The sequence below is a fragment of the Corvus moneduloides genome, chromosome 2 (genome assembly GCF_009650955.1).
Source record: "Corvus moneduloides isolate bCorMon1 chromosome 2, bCorMon1.pri, whole genome shotgun sequence".
NCBI lineage: Eukaryota > Metazoa > Chordata > Aves > Passeriformes > Corvidae > Corvus > Corvus moneduloides.
In genome coordinates, this window is record NC_045477.1 from 67,979,350 (window position 1) to 67,998,762 (window position 19,413).

The 19,413-nt window shown below is 39.8% G+C and overlaps 1 protein-coding gene across 7 annotated transcripts in view; it reads right to left on the bottom strand.

Annotated features, from left to right (window-relative positions):
* Positions 1 to 1,449: 1,449 nt before the first annotated feature.
* The window catches only part of KLF12 (Kruppel like factor 12), a 236,053-nt gene continuing 218,089 nt past the window's right edge, over positions 1,450 to 19,413 (bottom strand). For all 7 annotated transcript variants that reach the window (XM_032099956.1, XM_032099955.1, XM_032099950.1 and 4 more), the window contains one exon: positions 1,450 to 10,640. In XM_032099956.1, the coding sequence (XP_031955847.1) occupies positions 10,459 to 10,640 (182 nt within the window). In that variant the 3' untranslated portion in view covers positions 1,450 to 10,458. The remainder of the gene's footprint in view (positions 10,641 to 19,413) is intronic.

The following is a 19,413-nucleotide window of genomic DNA, read 5'->3' on the forward strand; positions in this document are numbered from 1 at the left end:
CAAAATCTCACGCCACTGGGCCACAGTGCAGCGAGCAGATCTTTCAGACAGACCTCTCAGAGAGGAGCTTTCCTGTTAGAGGCTGGACACGAGGACGTGCACTGTAAATCCACAGGTGAAAGTCTGCACTGCCAGAACTCCGTCTGGGAGGCGGGCAATCTCCCTGCGTTCAAGGATGATACCGATGTGATTTTTTTCTGCACGTAGAGAGGGAACTGGGCTTATCTGATCTAGTAACTCAATGTGCAAAGTTGAAGGTGGTTACCAGAGGCCACTCCTTGTCATGCTCATGGAGAGCCAGACATGCCCCGTAAGATGTACTTAACACAGCGTGCCAACTTTTCATTCCAAGTGGACTGTTCAATAACAAAGGGGGAAAAAAGGGGGAAGGGATTAGATGACAATTGAGCAGTTGTTTGTGCAAGTGGAAGAAATAACTTTTCAGGAACAGAGCATGGGTCAGGGCAGAGGATGGTGTGGGCGTTCACTGAGGAGGTCAGACTAAACAGGCAGTGATGCATTTTATACTTATGGCACTGTTGGGAGAAAAAATGAAATTAAACACACACTGAGGAAGAACAAACAGCTTATTGTGTGGAAAGCAGAAGTGCTTTGGAAGGGCCAGTGTGACTATCTGATTTTTAAATTCATCAGTGGTTTGAGAGATGGAAGATCTGTTTTAGCACAGCTTTGGTTGAGAAACATCTCTTCATAAGGCTCAAAGGTCTCCAAATGACTTTGTTTACTCGTTTCTCTGACTGTAACTGTGTAACACTACAGCTTTTACTAGATAAATGAACATATTGGTTAAAAGTAAGTGAATGGAAATTCAAGGGAAGGGAAAAATTAATTTTAAGGGGAAATTTCACCAGTAAAGGTGAAGTGCATCTCCAAGCCTCTGACTTTACATCTAGTTGTCCTAGGTTGGCTCAAACGTAAAGGAAGCTTTTTTTTTGGAATGGTCAGACACAAGGGAGAAGCCCACAGGCCTAAGAGTGTCCCTAGGAGCAATTGCAAATACCAACTCTCTTTAACCAGGTATGAACTTGCTGTTTCCAGTGTGCCAGTGCCCTCCTCCAGCAGCTGTTCCTTCATTGCAAGGGCACACAGTGAACAAACCCTCTCTCGGCCACAGCGGTACCTTACAGACGCTGCACATCAACTGCACCAGCCTCCCCACACACACGGAAAAGAGAGGGGCAGAGGCAAAGAGTTCCCTTCTAAAGTACTTGGGGAACTCAGATTACATACTAACACAAAATATTTTTATATAATCCCAGGACATTTTGTTTGTACTGCTGAGCGCTATTTTAGTTGTTCCAGCTTTGCCACAAATGCACAAATTCTGTGAAAGGAGAAAGAATGTCTACTCTCTGTGATGGCTTTTAAAAAATCAGAAAAGCAAGTAAAATCCACTTCTTAAGCAAACATTCCATTAAAAAATCACTATATGTTTATAGAAAACAAAGGTTTAATTTTAAAAAGTTAGTAACTTGGTATTCCAGAAGGTTTGAGTCATCCACAGTAGTAATTAGGGGGTTTGTTCCATACAAAATGCTTTATTTAACCTTCATGCCTCCATTCAGATAATTGTACAAATGCATACATTTAAAGGTTTAAACTCTATTTCAATTCACAGCTCAATTCATAGGAAAGTTGAATACAGAAAAGCAATGCACCAACAAAATATGTCTGAGACACCATTTAAAACGATAACACTTGTTCATTTAAATCTTTGAGAATAGAGTGGAATAATCATCCTCTGACAGAATTTCATTAGGGGACTCCCTTTACATTATCATAGGGCAAAAATCACCTTTTTACAGTAAGAGGAAAAAAAGCTCTGAGTATATTTACAATACATACACTATACATAAATACAAGAACAACACTTACATAATATTAATAAACTTATAACATAGGCATTGCCTAAACACTACATAGTATATAAATGCAGAGGAAACTATTGGGAAATTAGATCTTCAGAAGTTTAATTTTTGAAGAAAAGTAATTTTTGTATTTAAAAGCTTCTGAAAAGAAGGCAAAAGAAAGACTAAAAAACTAATATGTTTGCCTGCTAGCACTGGTATTTTTATTCCTTTTAAATGTAGGAGCTCTATTGACACTACTATCTCTATGGGGTTACTGATAATGGCCCTCCCTTTTGCATCTTATCTAGGAAAAAGATTGAGGTGCTGTACATACTAATTCCATTGCTGTGAAGCTTCAGTCTCAAATGAATCGCTTGGTAACCTACGGGATGTTTTTGTATTTTTACACAGGAGGATCAAATTAACACTCATTGGTACATACAACAGTAATGACCTGATTAGAAGGAACAATTTGGGGCCAAATACAATCCCATCCTTAGGTTTTCATTCAAATAACACCATAGGGGAATTTGCTTCTTCCATAAGTAACTTGGCCAAGAATGGTATTTTTCAGTATTGTTGTTTCTTACTAAACACAGCTGAAAGAACTTTCTGATTTAATGGTATTTTTGACCCCACATGTTGACAGCAGTGTCCAAATCTCTCTTTCCCTTGATGTGTATGCATGCATGTGTCTGTGTGTGGGTTGAAGGTCTTAAGACTGATGGTGCATGAAACTTAAGTAATTCATTACTATCTCTGTGTATATTCTACAAATGTGCAAATGGGAAACACAACTTTGTAAGAACAGACAGAAGGTCAAGAGAGAATATTGTGTAGGTGTTCAGTGAAGAACTTACATTACCAAGGAAGCCATGTATAGGACAATCAGGAAAGAAACCATGCAGGTTTAGATGGAAATGCAGCAGTGAAAAAATCTGAAACCAGAAATGACAACATGAACTCTGAATTGTGAAAAGTATTAGTTCAGCCATGAAGATTTGGCTCAAGTTGTCTTTCCAAAGCTCTTTTACATCTAGAAAGGCCTAGAAAGTGAGAGGGAGAAAAGCGGTATCTGAACCTATTTATGTATTTCATGGTTCATGCTTAAGACAATCCATCAAATCCATCACCATGCCAGACACTGAATTATTGTTTTTTAAATGCTGAGGTCACAGCACAGAGCAAGTCAATGTGTGAACCACTTCTTCTTTTTTAACTGAGAGCACCTTGGCTCACTGAAACTTCTGACTCTGAATTGGGAAAGATGTTGCAGGCCATTCATTCAATTAATTTTTTTTATTCTTATTTTTGTAATAGCTAAAATTCACATGCCCAGCTTTGCTTCTCTGGAGGATTGAAGAACTCTGTGTTGAATAATGTAAAAATTACTACAAGGGCAAATAATTTTATTTCATAATTTAAAGTCAGTGAGAATGAGCTGCTATAGAATAACACTGGCAAAGCAAAAAACCCAAACAAATAAAACAAAAAAACCCAAAAAAGTCAAAACAAACCCCTCCCCCCCGCCAAAAAAAAAAAAAAAAAAAAAAAAAAAAAAGAACCCTAACTCAGAACTTGCTTTTCAGAATGAAGGTAAAAAAACTGGCTCATTTTGGGATGGTGAAGACAAGGTGCCTTTTCCTACAGAAGAACTAAAACACGCAGGGCTGGAATCAGCCAAACCTTCCAACATGGCAGATTTCTAAGGGCGCCCCCTCGTAGCGTTGTTGCTCCAGACCAAAGAACCAAATGTTCCTCTCCAAGAACGGCTCAGGTACTGGCTAAGAAACAAATGGTTCCTTTGTCCTTCTGGTAACACATTCCCTGGTGCTCTCCCAAAATCCCCAGCATGAGTTGTATTCTTTTATGTGCTTAATATCTGGAGCTAAACTCAGGACAACAGATTAACTATATGTATGTTCTGATGAGATTATTTCTGCCAGTGGTTAACATTTAAATTTGTTACTGAACAAGCAGCCTTGTCACATAATTAACTCATCTGCATGAATATCTAATTTTCACATGTGCGTCCCACCTCCGCTTTTTTGGGGGAGATTTTGTTTTTGCACCTGCACTTTCATCTGTGTATGAGCCTCAGTGAGACTTCAGCAGCAACCCACTAATGGTAGCAGAAGTATAGACAAAATGCAGAATTTTTGAAATACAAAATTTTGCCTGGATAAATGACAGGTACAGATTCAAAGGATGGAAAGCAATGTTCCTTGGCAAAGGCATTAGGACAACCAGTTACATTTTGATTTCCAATAAATTAATTTTTAAAAATAGAAGAAGCATGAGGGCTGGCATTACACTGCTATTTTAGGAATCCATTAGCAGTAGTTAATATTTACCAAAAAAAAATTGAGAAAAAATAAGAGTGCAAGAGTCAGAGCTGGCCATTTTCTGGTAAGATCAATTAGTCTACTGATGCAAATGTTTAGGCCACTCAATATAAAAATCTCCATACTTCATTTTAGGAATACTGACTTCTTGTTTGCTATTCAAATAGTCTCTAGACTGACAGTCCCCAATTTTTCACTCATTTGTCCCCAAAAGAAAGAGAAGTGATATATTTTGTCCACTCATGAAGTCAACCAAGATGGTATTAAATACTATGAGCATTACATGATGAAGAGAAGGGAGACATAAGGTGAACTCTTGTGTTTCCAGAGTTCAAAGCAGAGGATTTTTCGAGAGAATCCCTGTTCTATCATATTCCCTAAAAAAGCTCCATTGGGCTTATTGCTGGTTTTTGGATTACTTCACTAGAGAATACCCTGGATACACAGGCATATCCAACATAAATTAGGAAGAAATCCACTAAAACACTGCTTTGACAACAACCTCCAATCACACCTACTGAGAATCGGTACAGCTACAAGTCATTTGTAAACTAAGATTTATTTTCTTTTTACAAATATATGACAGATGTTATCTGAGAAAATAACTAAAACCTCTAACACAGTATCTCAACATGTGAACATACAAATGGCACTTTTGTGTTTGTTTCTGTGCTGCATTATTGTTCTCCAAGTAAAATTTCATTTTCACCTTATTGTTAACAGAATCCCATTAAGTTATTGCTGTGTAAAAGTATAGGAACATCCCATCAGTTCTAATTACAGGCACTTTCAGTTTCTGTTTCACCTTTGAAAAAGATTTTAGCCTATCTCACTGAAGTGTTTGTGTATTTTAAATGTCAGAACTGTCCTGCTACAATGCATATTCTTGACATGTTACTGCATCTAGAAGACTAAACTCCCCTGGAATCAGCAAAAAGCAGCTGCCTATTTCAGCTCTGCAACCTTTAATCAAGATGTACTGTAGTCAGGGAAATACAAGAAGAAATAAAATCATATGAGTGTTTGCCATTCCTGTATCTGCAGTTCATTGTTAAATGCCAGAAGGAAAAAAAAAAATCACAAAACGCCAAACCTTTCATATGGTTTTCATTTTAAGTGTTTTCTTCCTTTATTCAGTCAAAGACATTGAGCGTTGACTTACTTGACACTGAAGGACTCCTCAGTATAACTTTGCTATATCACACATCATCTGCAAAACAGCAAAGAAGTGGCCACTCCATTTTGCAGAGAAAACACGCTCTGATAGAACAATTTACTTCTTGTGTTTTGTGTTTCAGCTCTGCAAGGCATTATCTTAACAGGCTTCCTGACAAAAAATGAAGGTAAGGATTGTTTAAAAATGTACTTCATTTAACCTATTTAACACCCCACGTAAAACTGTGAGTTTGAAACTACTTTTCCATTATCACATCTATTACATGATATTTTAACTGTTACAAGTATAGTAAAATATTTTCAAGTTACTTTGATTTCTAAAGATGCAGTATCCTTAGTTACATTTTTATGCCAAAGACTGTTTTATTGTGGGGAATTGAAGCCTTTTCAAGGTTCCAATGGGCATGACTTCATAAGCCTACATTACACAGCAACTGCTACGTTATAGCAAAACTGTGAAAATACAACAATTTCTTTGTGCACTTCTCCAGTCATATATCACAGGCAAAGGCATAACACAATAACATGAGCTGGTTTCTTAAGGTGGTATTTTCTATAACAGTATTTATTTAAAATTCTTCCTTTTCTGTTTTTTTTTTCCTAAATTTTCATTTTAAATAAACTTGTTTATTACCTGAACATGGGTAGAGACACTGCTGGGGCTTGGGAAGTGCTGGGGTTTATATACATGAGTGTAAAGGATGAGCATGGGGGAGTAGCATGGATTTACTGAACGATCTTAAGACTCGTCTGCTGTGGAAAATGCAGTTTCATAAAATGATCTTTCCAAACCCAAATTCAAACTAAAAGTAAGTGGGATATTATTAGTCATACTTACTCTGATTTTGAGGTACCCACCTTCAATAAAGGAGAAAGAGATTTTCTTACATTAAACAGCATTTATTATCAGAAGATAAATTTATAAATGGCAACTAGAATACATTTTCAGTGTGGCTAATGGAAAACGAGACTGATGATCACTGTTATTCCCATTATTAAAGGGGAGAAAGGCTGTCCAGCTATTTGTCCATGCTCTGCACTGCAGGTTTAGCCAAACATCAACATCACTGATGTAATTTTCAACACTGTTAATTTTGTTATACATTATTCCAGCAAATAATCACATATACAAGTCAGTCTAAATCTATTTAATTAATTATGTAAGCATGAGAGAGAATAAGGAATACTGCATCTTCATCCCCAAGTAAAAACTGCTGTTGCAATGAGCCAATTTAACAGTGCTGAATATAAGGGGTGCTCAAAAAATAATGACAATTAAAAATTTTAAAAGTTCTGTATCAGAGCTGTTTGCTCATTACATTTTCCTAAAATGCTGGCTACTGAGATTTCCTGACAAATCCACTTAGAACTTTTGAAAACATATGAAATCTGACACTTCATGGCATAATTTCCTTGCAAGCTGTAATGGACAATGTCACAGCATGGTGGCCTGAATCTCTGTCTTTCTGAAAGACTGTTTGTGTCTCCCCACTGCTCAGTTAAGATGGACCTACTGCATCGTGTCAGGATGAGATATGGTATTGCCACATGCTACACATGATGTAAGCCTTCGCCACAGCCAGGAAATGTCACAGACCTGTGGTGGGGTACCAGGATTTCTGAGGAAACTACCCTGGAGCAATTGCCCGTGGTCTTTGCACAAGCACAGAAATTTGGCAGGTCTGAATCACAGCCAGGGAAGGCAAGGACACACTGAGGATCTGGGGAAAATCAGCTCCACATTCAAAAACCCCCATCCCACCAAGTAACTTCTCTTAAAATACTTCTGAAGAGGACAAAAACCAGAAAATGACCTCATGGAGTAACTGGGATCAAAGCCTGCAGGTGCTGGTATGAATGAGAACCTCGTCAAGAACCATACTGGGTACTTGAAACCCAGTGGTGGACTACTGCTGGTTGTGCAAGTCTACAGGTAACAGCAGCATGAGGAACCCTTGCACATGTGCTGGAAAGGTTGAGGATGTACTTCCTGCCTGTGAAAAAATGTAGCACACGCTCCTTTACCTTTCGGCTTCATTCTCCTACCATTGCCACACTCCATGCCTGTGTCCCTTGGCATGAGTGCTGCTTTAACCCTCTATCCCTTTGGGGTTTTTTTGAATAAAACCAGACCCCCTTTCTGTTGCAGTGTTTCCAATGCATAAAGTAACAGGCAACCAGCTGAAAAACCAGGAATTCACACAAACCAACCTCAGCCTTGGAGACTAGCCTCTCCAGAGTCTGTCATACCTATGTTCCTCCACAGGGCATTTCAAAGCTGAATGGTAAAATTTAAGGCCTCTTCTCCATTTCTCTTGTACTTTTTCTGTCTTCATTGACTACAGGGGAAGCCTGAAGAGGAACACTGATCTCTCCCAGTTCCACTCTGCCTTCGAGAGTAACATCACATCCTCCTGTATGCTAACAGAATGTCCATTAAGAGCTTCTGCTCAAATAAACTTAATTTTCTATGAGAGAAAAAAATCACAGATCCCAAAAGGAATTCTGTATGCCATTGGTTCTTCAACGGAATTACTGCTATTCAAATAATTAGTTGGTAAAATATTCTTGGTCAGGAAAAAAATTTTATCAATGGAGTTCTACCTGACCTGACTTCTTTCCCTAAATGCCAACAATGACAGATGCATTTAAGGGCATGATATGGAAGTACACAAAAAACAGACCTCAGACATAATCCATGAAGCACCTCACGCACAATACTTTGACAACCAGTTTTTTAAATCAACAGCAGTAATGCTGCTGGTAAAGACACAGTTCTGCTGCCCTGCAATGCCTCATGGTCTATCCAGAAGCCCTGACCTGTCCCTGACTGGGAGATGGATTCTAGAATGTTGTCGAATTTGGTGGAAGTAGCTCACTGACATGGTCAGTGGGAACTGATAGAGGCATTTGTCCCAGAATGACTGTGAATAATTTGTGTTGAGTTTCTCTGCTGACCACTCCGCAGTGGGAAGCCTGAGCTTTAACACTAGTAAGTTCTTTCAGAAAGCTGATAAACTATCCATTCTGGGGAATATTAAGGATATTTAAAACAATCAAACTCTGGGGTTGGTGAATGCTGTTATAAAGTATTATCCCAGTCATATTAATCCTCAATTAACTGCAATTGCTTTTGTATCTGTATGGGTACTCTGCGTCATTTTTTCTTAAAGATTACCGTGATTTCAGAATCCCCCCAACATTACTAAGTTTACTTCAGGAATCTGATACTAACTGAGACGGTCAAACATTTAAAAACGAACAAGTGGCATCACAAGTTTAATCTGTGCAATTCCTGGAACCAAATATTCATAATTAAATGCATTGCAAAAGACCTTTTCGTTTACATCTTTCATCTCTAAGCTATGAAAATCTCAACACTTAAAAAATATTGCCAAGCCTGCCCTTTGTCGAATTTAGCTGAATAGGCAGATCCTCGTGAGGAAAGAAAACAGAAAAACACTATTCTGTTTGCATGAATAACTGATGACTAAGAGTTTCTCTCTTTCCTACATAATTCAATTAATACAAATTGGTTTGCAATTATAGGGCTGTATGGGAATGATCAAGAATTTCCTTTTATTTAATCTGAAAAGGCTTGGATTGAAAATCCCAGCAGAGGCAGCCACTGGTACCCATATAAAGGGCCATTTATATCATACTAGACAGCTGGCAAAATCTTGTTATTCCCTAACTCCCAGGGAGAAATCTAATGTCTTGCAGAGCACCACTGCAGAAATATTTCTCTGTCCTACCCACAGTTCATCCCCTACCTCCTCAACAATCAGCTCTTTCCTTTATCTTTCCTGCTTTCCAGACACAAGTATTATGTTAAAGGAAATAAAAGTACTTAATTGTGGTACCTAGCAGGTCAGTGAAACCATCAAAAAGATTAACTTAAATGCTTAAATCTTACATGCTGCTTCTGCATACCCCCCACTTCTGTTGGTGTGGAGTAAATTATTGTCTCAAGAGCCATTTTATTCATTATTGCTTTTTCTCTGCAAGAGATGCAGCCGTTTCTTCTCTGTTTTGTTTTGATGATACATTCAATTCCATTTCATGAATGGGTATACCACCAACCTTGATACCAGCAAGTAAAAGATCTGACTATTTCCTTGTGTTCAAATAATGGTTGTGGGAAAGAGGATACCTGCATGAAAGAAAACTGCACATTGAAAATAGGGTAGTAGTTTTTAGGTAGGCTCTTTCTATACAAATCAGAAAATGGCTCTAATAAGTCCATGGTAAAATACAGATACTTAATATGGTACTCCAGCAGAGATGATGCTGCTCTTTGCTTATTTTACAGACTTCAACAACAACAACAACAATGAAAGAAAAGAAGGAAAAAAAAAAGATAAAAGAAAAAGGTTAAATGGCTGGTGTCCTCTAGGGCATAATGACAAATTGTGGTACGATATTAAAATGCCACCACCATTATTGCAAAAGTCTGATCAAGCAACCCTCCAGCTCTGGCAGCGGGACCTCTCCAGCAGTATCTTCTTGCCTACTCACACGCAGCTTGTCTGTAGCACAGCTCCGGTGCAGTGCTGACATCAGCCAGATGGTACTGAAAACAAGGGGAAAAGATGGCATAATACAGATCTAGTGGTCTTGCTCTCATCATCATCCTCATCATCATCATCGTCATCATCATCATCATCGGTTCGTGGTATCTATCCTCCAATCAGCAGTGATTTTTCAGGAACAAAATGTCTGGCAGCTGAGAAAACATACAAGCTATAAACATTTCTTGTCAAAGGATGCAGCATGTAAAATAATGCCCATTCCTGTAGCATTTCGGCTGCTATTTCCCAGGTGATTGTGATGACACTTTCAGGGGGTAGCCATGCTGAGGGGCAGACAGGGTTAACTTCAGATGGCGAGGAGAAGAGTGGCACTTCTTTTCCTGCTTTTTTTTGATTTCTGTTATTATTTCTTGTTACAGACATCAGGGAAAGCCCTGTCTGTTAACACTGTAGAGGGGGATTCAGCCCTGCTGAATTCACTGCGGGTAGTTAAGAGACCCAGCTCTTAAACTCGGCTGGAACAGGTAGCGTGTCTCAAACCAGCATGTGCCTGCGGCGGTGGAGCGCCAAGTGATCCGAGCGGGAGAAGCTGCGGTCACAGTCTGCACACTTGAATGGCTTCACTCCCGTGTGCTTGCGGTAATGCCTCGTCAGTTCGTCGGATCGAGCAAACTTCCAGGTGCAGCCTTCCCAGGTACATTTGTAGGGTTTTTCTCCTGGGAGAAACAAAAGAAAGAGGGGAGGGGAAAAACAGGTTGTGACTTTCCCCTTGTTGCTATTAATCCCCACAACCCCTCTGCACGCTTCCCATGAACATGCACTGCCTAGGGGTTGCTTTAGGCCAAATTACACAATTATGAGGTACTGGATCTGCTGAATATAAGGAAAAAGGCCTTGAGATTTATCATTCCTCTGGCATTCACATGATTAAGAAAATCAACAGGATTAAAGCAATAATATAGATCCTACCTTGCAGGAGTGATGCGAGGATTAACATCAGGACAAAGGGCTGTGTAATTATTCTCATGATTACCATATGGGTTTGCAACCCCCATCTTGTCAGGCTACACTTTCTCCCCAAATGACCAGATTACCTGGTATTTCCACAATTTACCACGGGCTGACACAGACTTTCCACTATTCTACAATGCTTATGAAGGTTTCTGATTATTTGTGTAAACAGCACTCCGGGACATTTCTTAGTAAGCTGGTAAAAATCAACTACAATTTCACAATGAAACATAAAAACTCAATCTGCAAAACCTCCTCTTTACTTGCTGCACTTACTTCAGTAAAATTAATTTTGCATAAGATGCTACTAGGAATGGTGTACAATTTTTAAATGTACTCAGCTATGGGACTTGCACAACACTGTTCATAAATACCCATTTACTTCAGTGAGCTCAGACTTGGACTAATGCAGATTTTTGGAAAATCCTACCATCTTGCTTTATATTTAAGGGTAAGAATGATGTTGTATTATGTCAGAGGACAAGGTTAATAGAGCCAAACTGGATTCTGTGCTTTCATAAAGCAAACTGTTATAAAATCCCACTTTTGCCATGCTTCTAGGCTATACTTTCTGTGACTTCTATTACCTACTCTCAGTGTCTGTAGAAATGCTCTTGGCAGTTACCTTGATCCCACAGTTCAGCATAAACCAAAACTGAGGAAAGGAAACTGTGTGAGGTCCGTATTTATCTTCCTTTTGTGCGTCTAAAATTTTACTTCCCCTTCTGAAACCGGCTAATCACAACCTGGACAATGAAACAGCATCTCTGCAACAACTGTTTCCTTTGCCAGGCACAATCATTCTTCAGTTATTTATTATCTCTTATGAATCATGAGCAGCTTGCAAGAAATTACTTCAATTACATGAACCAGTGACGCAACACCTGCTTTGTCGTAGGCAGAACCTCCCTCCCTGTGTCTCTTCAAAAGTCAATAAATGCTTTGCAGAGAGCCCTCAGTTTCAAAAGAAAATTTCCAAGTAAGAGTATCATCACAAAGTTCAAACAGCCCTGAAAAATCCAGGTGAAATGGCCTCTGTAAGGAAACCGAGTGCTGTACAGACATCAGCATGACATGTCAGCGAGGTTGTCAGCAACATTTGAGCTCCTTGGGTTGGTACCTTCTGTGCACCATCTGGGCTGTGCTGCAGTTTTGATGTCAGATGGGGGTGGGAAACAGTTGCTGCGAGGAGAACCCAGCAATCAGGGCTCTGACCACAACAGTTGCACCAGCAGCAACTCAGCCTAGATAATTTCATACTCCCCAACCAAGCACAGAGCACCAAACAGTGCTCATTGCCACTGGGTGGCCACAGCGTTGGGCACCTCGAATCCAGCAGCTGCTGTGAGCTGGACAGGCAGGCACAAGCTAGATGGCAGATGGTGGGAGGCACACTCCTGCCAATGACACGGTGCTACAAAATGTGCTCAAATTCGCCACCAAACTGTCTTACATAGATATTCTTGCCACAAATAGTTGGTGCAGGGCACTGTACAAATATAGCAGTACCCCCATCCAACTTGGCAGGTTGATTCCAACGCTCTCGTCACACCGTAATTATGTTTTCCAAGTGCAGCGCTTGTCCTGCCCATCCCTCAACACACTTTAAAACTCTCTTGTTCACCATATACTACCTTGGTTGGCTTAATTGATCACAGACACTTTCACACCACAGATATTTCTTAATCTCTGGATTCTTAAAACCATCTGAGATTTTAAACATCTTCAGGGACGGAGACTCAACTACTTCACTGGACAACCAGGGTGAAGAACTTTTTTCCTAATATCCAGTCTAAACCTATCTTGGTACAACCTTGGTATAACTAGAGGCCATTTCCTTCTGTCCTATCGCTTATTACCTGGGAGAAGAGACCAACCCCCACCTTGCAACAACTTCCTTTCAGGTATTTGTAGAAAGCAAAATGGTTCCTCTGACCCTCTCCTTCTCCAGGCTGAAGAACCCCACTTCCCTCAGCCATTTCTGGTAAGACTTGTGCTCCACACCCTTCACCAGTTCCGTTGCCCTTCTCTGGACACACTCCAGCAGCTCAATGGCCTTTTTTTAGTGAGAAGGACAAAATTCAACACAGGATTCAAGATGTGGCCTCGCCGGTGCTGAGTACAGGGGGACAATCCCTGCCCTGGTTCTGCTGGCCACACTATTGCTAATACAGGCCAGGATGTCATTGGCCTTCTCGGCCACTTGGGCACACTGATGGATCATGTTCAGCAGCTGTCAACCAGCATCCCTAGATCCTCTTCTGCTGGGCAGCTTTCCAGCCTCTCTTCCCCCAGCCTGTAGCACTGCATGGGCTTGTTGTGACTCAAGTGCAGGACTCAGCACTTGGTCTTGTTGACTCTCATACCACAGGCCCATGGATCCAGCCTGTCCAGATCCATTTGCAGAGCCTTCCTACCCTCCAGCAGATCAACACTCCCCAACTTGGTGTCATCTGCAAACTTACTGAGGGTGCACTTGATCCCCTTGTCCAGATTACTAATAATAATATTAAAGATAGGAAATCCTTCTCCTTGGTACACAGAATTCCAGATCTTCCTTCCCTCAGTAGAAAGCAGAACCCAATGCAGAAATGGATGGTTTGCACGAGAAATACCAGAAACAGTTTGTTCATCCATTAAAACTTTATTGCTTCAGGTAAGAAATGAAAGTCAGCTGATGGAAGGATGTGAGTGCAGATCACTCAGCTGGAGTTCCCACGTGTTGCTTCCAGCGTCCTTCCTCAGTGAGTCCTGCCTACCCAGCCCTTTTGGAGCTATGTGAAAGAGACAAGACTGACCACATTCCTTTCAAGGTATTTACTCCACTGAAGGAGAATCACTCTTACAAGCTCAACCTAAGAGGATCTTTTATTTTTTTCAATTAAATACACACGTTTAGTGTAAGAAGGAAAAAACCAGCCAAAGTAGCCTTATTCTGAAGACATTCACTCATATGTACCTTAAAAAGGCCACTGTAAAGACAACTGTGAAAGATATGATTGTTCATTAAGGTTAATCAACATTTTATGAAAATGTAATTTTTAGGGAAAGAATAGTACTACTACTTTTCTCTTGAACAGCTACATTATCTGTGCATGCTCAAGTGCTAGAAAAAAAATGTCCTTCACATACTAACTCTTAACATTTTATTTGGTGTCATCCCAGACATGAAGACTAACCACTGAGTTTGTCAAAACCAGAAGGCCCAGGAATTCAAATGATGGAGAAAGGACCAAGCTGAGACCATTGCTACAAGCTGAGAAGCTGGTGTCAGGTATCACACACATGAGCTTGAGCACTCATGGCTGAAATCCTCAGCGCAACCAACAGAGAGGAGCTGGGCCTCAGCAGGTCAAGGAGGAGGAAACAAAACGAGTCTGTTAACTGGAAGAACTTAACCGCAGTGCATATATATCTCTACCTATCTATCTATCTATCTATCTATCTACATTTCAAGACTGGATTGCAGTGGAGTTGAAGTCAAACACTCAACCATTCTGACTCAGACACTTCTGTCTCTGTGTGAGCACTTGAGTTTAAGCGTTTAAGAAACTCTTTGGCTTGAAGTGTGGGCACATTTTGACTCCTCACGTACCCAGACACTCAAATTCTCGTTCAGCTCTAAGGAGCAAATGCAGGCTGTGTGGGTTTTGCTTGGGGTGGTGGAAACACAGAAATGAAGAAGTCAAAACAGTAGATAGTTTTGGGAAATTGGAAGCAAGGAGAGCTGCAGAAAGAGACTAAAAATATGTGGCAATTAGGAGGAGGAGAAAAGAAAAACCGGAGAAGATAAAATCCTGTTTAGTTGAATATTCTGATTCAGTAAAGCTTTAAAGAATCTATCAATTTAAAAATTCAGATGCCTGCAGCTGTGAACACTTGCTGACCCTCTATTTCAGCCTTTGAGAGCTCTATTGTTTTGTCCTGAAACCTGACAAAAATATCCCAAAACACAGAGAAATTCCGATACTATTCTTCAGCTTTGTCCTGCAATATATGGATAGTGAACAGTATACCACAACAGCCATTTACATAGAACAAGTGGGACCCTGGAGCATGGAAAAGTATTTCTAGACAGCTCTCTGTAGAAAAGGAGTATTTTCTATTATTTGGGGGTGTTAATTATGAATTTTTGAAGAAATGAGCCAATGCTCCAAATGGGAATAGTAATTTTTCAATCTTCTATTAACACAATATCCATTTCTAACAGCCCTCCAAACCCATGCCTTTTATAGTCCAGATGCCTCAATCCAAATTAGTTTAATTACTTTTACCATATTATTTTTCCTAACCTACCACGACTCCTCTCACATACGCACTTAAGAACATGGTTACAACTGCTGCTCATTAAATCCTCCAAATCCCTTCAAATATTGAATCAATAATGCTGAATAATGATCACTGTTTAGCCATTGCAAAATTTTCCACCCTTCACACAGCCCAACATCTGTCTTCCCATATCTTTATTCAAGTACCCTGACATCTGGAAGATCATTCACCCAGGGAAGTAAATCTCTTGAACTTTTACTTTATAACCCAATGACATTCCCATATTCCTTATTAAAAAAGCTCTGTGTACCAGCACAAGACATGCCATGTAACAGATGAAGGGACCAGGGTCTGTTCTGTGCCATGCATAATTTCCCATGTGGGATGTTCTTCAGAAGTTATCCTCTGCCCATCAACTAGTTGGTATCACAGTATTTGATGGCAGATGTTTCAAAGACAGACACCACAAAACCACCATGTAAATAGTTATGGGTTATTCTGCCAGCAGGGAAACTGTTCTGGAACTCCAGGAAACAGAGCTGGGCTTATATTCATTCCTTAGGCAAGGAACCTTATTTACTACAACTGCAGATGCCCCATGTACTTCCTGCGCACTTGCAGTTCCTTTCATTTGTGTATTATTTAAGTTTCATTTACCCAGCAGTTTAGCAGGCTCTTGGCACCCATGAGGTAACACTGTCTACTACCAGGACACAAAATATCCCAGTGCTCAAGCTGTAAACAGTTCTCTTCTTCTGGCATAAATTCCCCTCTCTTTCTGGTATTACAGATGAGTGCCATGTCCCTTCTTATTTATGTCCTCTTCAGACATCCCTATCTATCCATTTTTTCTGCATACGGTATTGTCACCCTGACTCTTGAGTCATTATGTCTCTTCTCTGCAGCTCCTTCCTGCAATGGTATGCAGCATTTTGAAATGCTGGTAACACTTTTATTCCAAATAAGAGATAATGAGGAAATAAACATAACTGGCATTACAACGCTATCTGTTTCTGGGACTGTTCAGGGATAAAGGTTTAGCTATCTAGTCAGATTTTTTTCTATGTTTAAGCTTTCATCCCCCTGTGAAAGACAAAGTTAGAAAGCACATGGAAACAAAACCTGATGTATAGGTTTGTGTAGTAATTCCAGAGAGGACGAGGCATGGAGAAGATGACACCCCCCCATCCCACTCACAAAATACAATGGGTTTTAGTCAAATTGGCACAATTTAATAGGTGGAACATGCACAGTTCTGTGCATAAAGACATCTTTATGCCCCAAGGTTCTACTGTCACTACTCTTGGAGAAGTATTCCCCACCTAAAAACTGAATGAGGTCACAAGAATTTAGCCCGAAACAAATTGGAAGAAAATAGACAAGCCAGCAAGCATGCCTCTGCCTATGTCTGATATGCTACATTTTGTAGTCAAAGTAAACAGATCTGCAGTTTTGCAGGGTTGAGGACATCTCCTGGTGATTCCTGGTTTGGTTTCTGCTACCGGATGTTATGCAATAAATGTAATGTGTAGTATTTATGTCAGCTGTTTTCAGCTTCCATGTAAACACCAGAATTGTTCTGAAGCATATGGGACAGTCCTACTGCACCCATACTGACAGGACGCTAGGAGAAGAAATCATACATGGAAAACCACAAATAATGGCTAATTAGATTTCGCATTTCTACTAAAAATAAGACATTTCAGGCAGAAAAGAATCTTTTAACAGCAAAACCACTATCTGATAATCAACATCCTCAGGCACTCCCAGAGGAAGAGGGGAGCTTAGCTTTCAGACACGGGGGAAAGGGAAAACTGACAATTCTTACATTTTATGTGGTATTTTTATTAGTATAACTTTTTAATGTAAAAATAGAGCACTTATCAAGCACTTTACAACTTCAAAGTGCCTTATAAAGCTTTTTGGAAAAGTAATCCCTCATAAAAGTCTCTCTTCACAGTAGTACTGTGTAACAAATACCAAGGCCATTCTGCAGGTAGAAAACCAAACCAGCAAGCATCAGCCTTCCCAAAACTGTGAAGAGTGAACAGCAAAGCTATGACATACACATTAGGAACACCTTACCTTCTGTAATGAAAGTTCTAGATCCTAGCTTCAACCTTTTTAAAGTTTGAAATATTTTCAATCTTTTTGATGCAAAAATCCAATTATTTACTTTATGCAGTTACTAATTCACTCTATCCCTTTGGTGAACATAGGCAACTTGACTTTTATGTTTCAGTATTGTCAAAATATGCAAATAAAATATCTTTCCGGGAAGAGATTAGTTTTGTATCAGTTGAGCAAGTCTGGCAAAACAATTTCTACGAGCAGAACAGGAACATACTGTACTGCCTGGGACATGTCTTGAAGTTCAGGTTTTTTATTTCTTGTTCTCTGACTTAGGCAAAGCACAGGGACATGGTTTCTTCATGTGGAAACTGGGAACAAAACAATTTCTTCAGTTCAAATATACAGTGACAACCTCCACTCTAGAAGAAGAGACAGAACTTCAGTACACTTCAGCAGCCCTTGAACTCATTATTTACAAATTCCACCTGTGATAATTCAGATGGGAGTCCTTTTCTCACACCAAAACACACAAATACCTTTTCATTTCACTGCACTGATGAGCTTGGGTCCTCTTTGCCATCCTGGCCCTTTTTCTCATTCCCTCTGCAAGACCAGTACCAGTTCAGCAACTCTCCTTCTTTCCTTCTACTGCTGTTGTCCCACATGCCTCTCTAGGTATACAGCTGCCCCGGTCTGACACTATTTAAATACAAATTCCAGCAAAAAGCCTTTGGGACTAAAGTCACAAAATTCAATTCTCTGTAATTTAAGAAGGGAAATCTATTATATCAGTCTCTGGCCTGTTCTGTAACCACATGCACAGAAAAGAAAGAAAGAGGGGGAATCCAAGAAAATTCCACATTTTCTCTTTTTGGGGCTTCTGCAGAGACATTGTCCAACAATGGGCCCTACCAAGTACTGTGTGACATATGAATGAATTAATGCTCTGGGACAAGGATTAGTTACATACATTGCCAAGGGCACTGCTGATGCAGAATGATACATTTTACCTCCTGTAAAAGCAGAAAAAGTAAAACATTTGGAAATGTAAAAGGCCTCTTCCTGTGCACCTGAATCCAGAAGCCAGACCAAATCCCAACAGTTAATGAAAAATACCGTTTTAGTAACCTTCCTGAAATTTGTTTCCTGTATGACATGGTGGATATATGTAAGTTTTTAAGTGTATGTCAAATGTATATACATACACTATATATATATATATATATATATATATATATATATAAAATAGATATATCTGGGGTGGAAGATGGCATGAAGTTGTCTTCTTCACAACAGCCACAGCAAATATATGGGACTACTGAATTTTCACTGCTGTGGTAAAAGACTGAGGTTTTGCTTCTTATAGCAGCCTTCACTTACTAAAGTATTTGGGAAAGGTGATGTAACAGATCCATACTTCCATCAGCAGCCAAATGTATGGAGGGTGCCAGCACCTGCACACTTACTCTCCTTAACTGGCATGCTGCAGGCTTGGGTTTTAGTCTGGCCTTCCCCAAATAAAGCAACTTTCCTTCACTGTGGTCTGTAACTGCAAGGGAGACACCACAGAAGCCACACTTCCCTACCCATCTGCCTTTGATACTGGTACTGCCACTCCTCCTGGATGCTCCAGGCACTGCTCCACCACGTTCATCAAGGGAAATACTCGTGTTTCTCAGTATAAAACTCAAACCTTTCTTTTGTTTTTTGAAAAAAAACCCCAAACCAAACCAAAACAACCTGCCAAAGAAATAATAAAAAAACCCCAAACAAAAAACAACAAAAAGGCTCCAAGGATGAGCTGTGTCTCACTTAGTTTGCGCAACTGATTATTTGTTGTTTGCACTGTGCTACAAGTCAGGCTCAAGCAGAGAATGGGCACTGGTGTGCCGAGCTGTGTACAGAAACAGAGCATTAAAAAACTCACCTCCCATTTAAGTGAGCTGGAAATGGAATTAAACTTTTCAAAAGAAGATATACCAATTTTTATCCCAATAAAAATCAGATTACATATATGTCATACTAAAGAAAAATATTAACTGACAAAAATATGCATGACAAGAGACAAGGGGAAAGTTCATTAATGTGACCAAAATACTATTTCATATCCTATGTGGAGAAAACATGGAAGTGCAG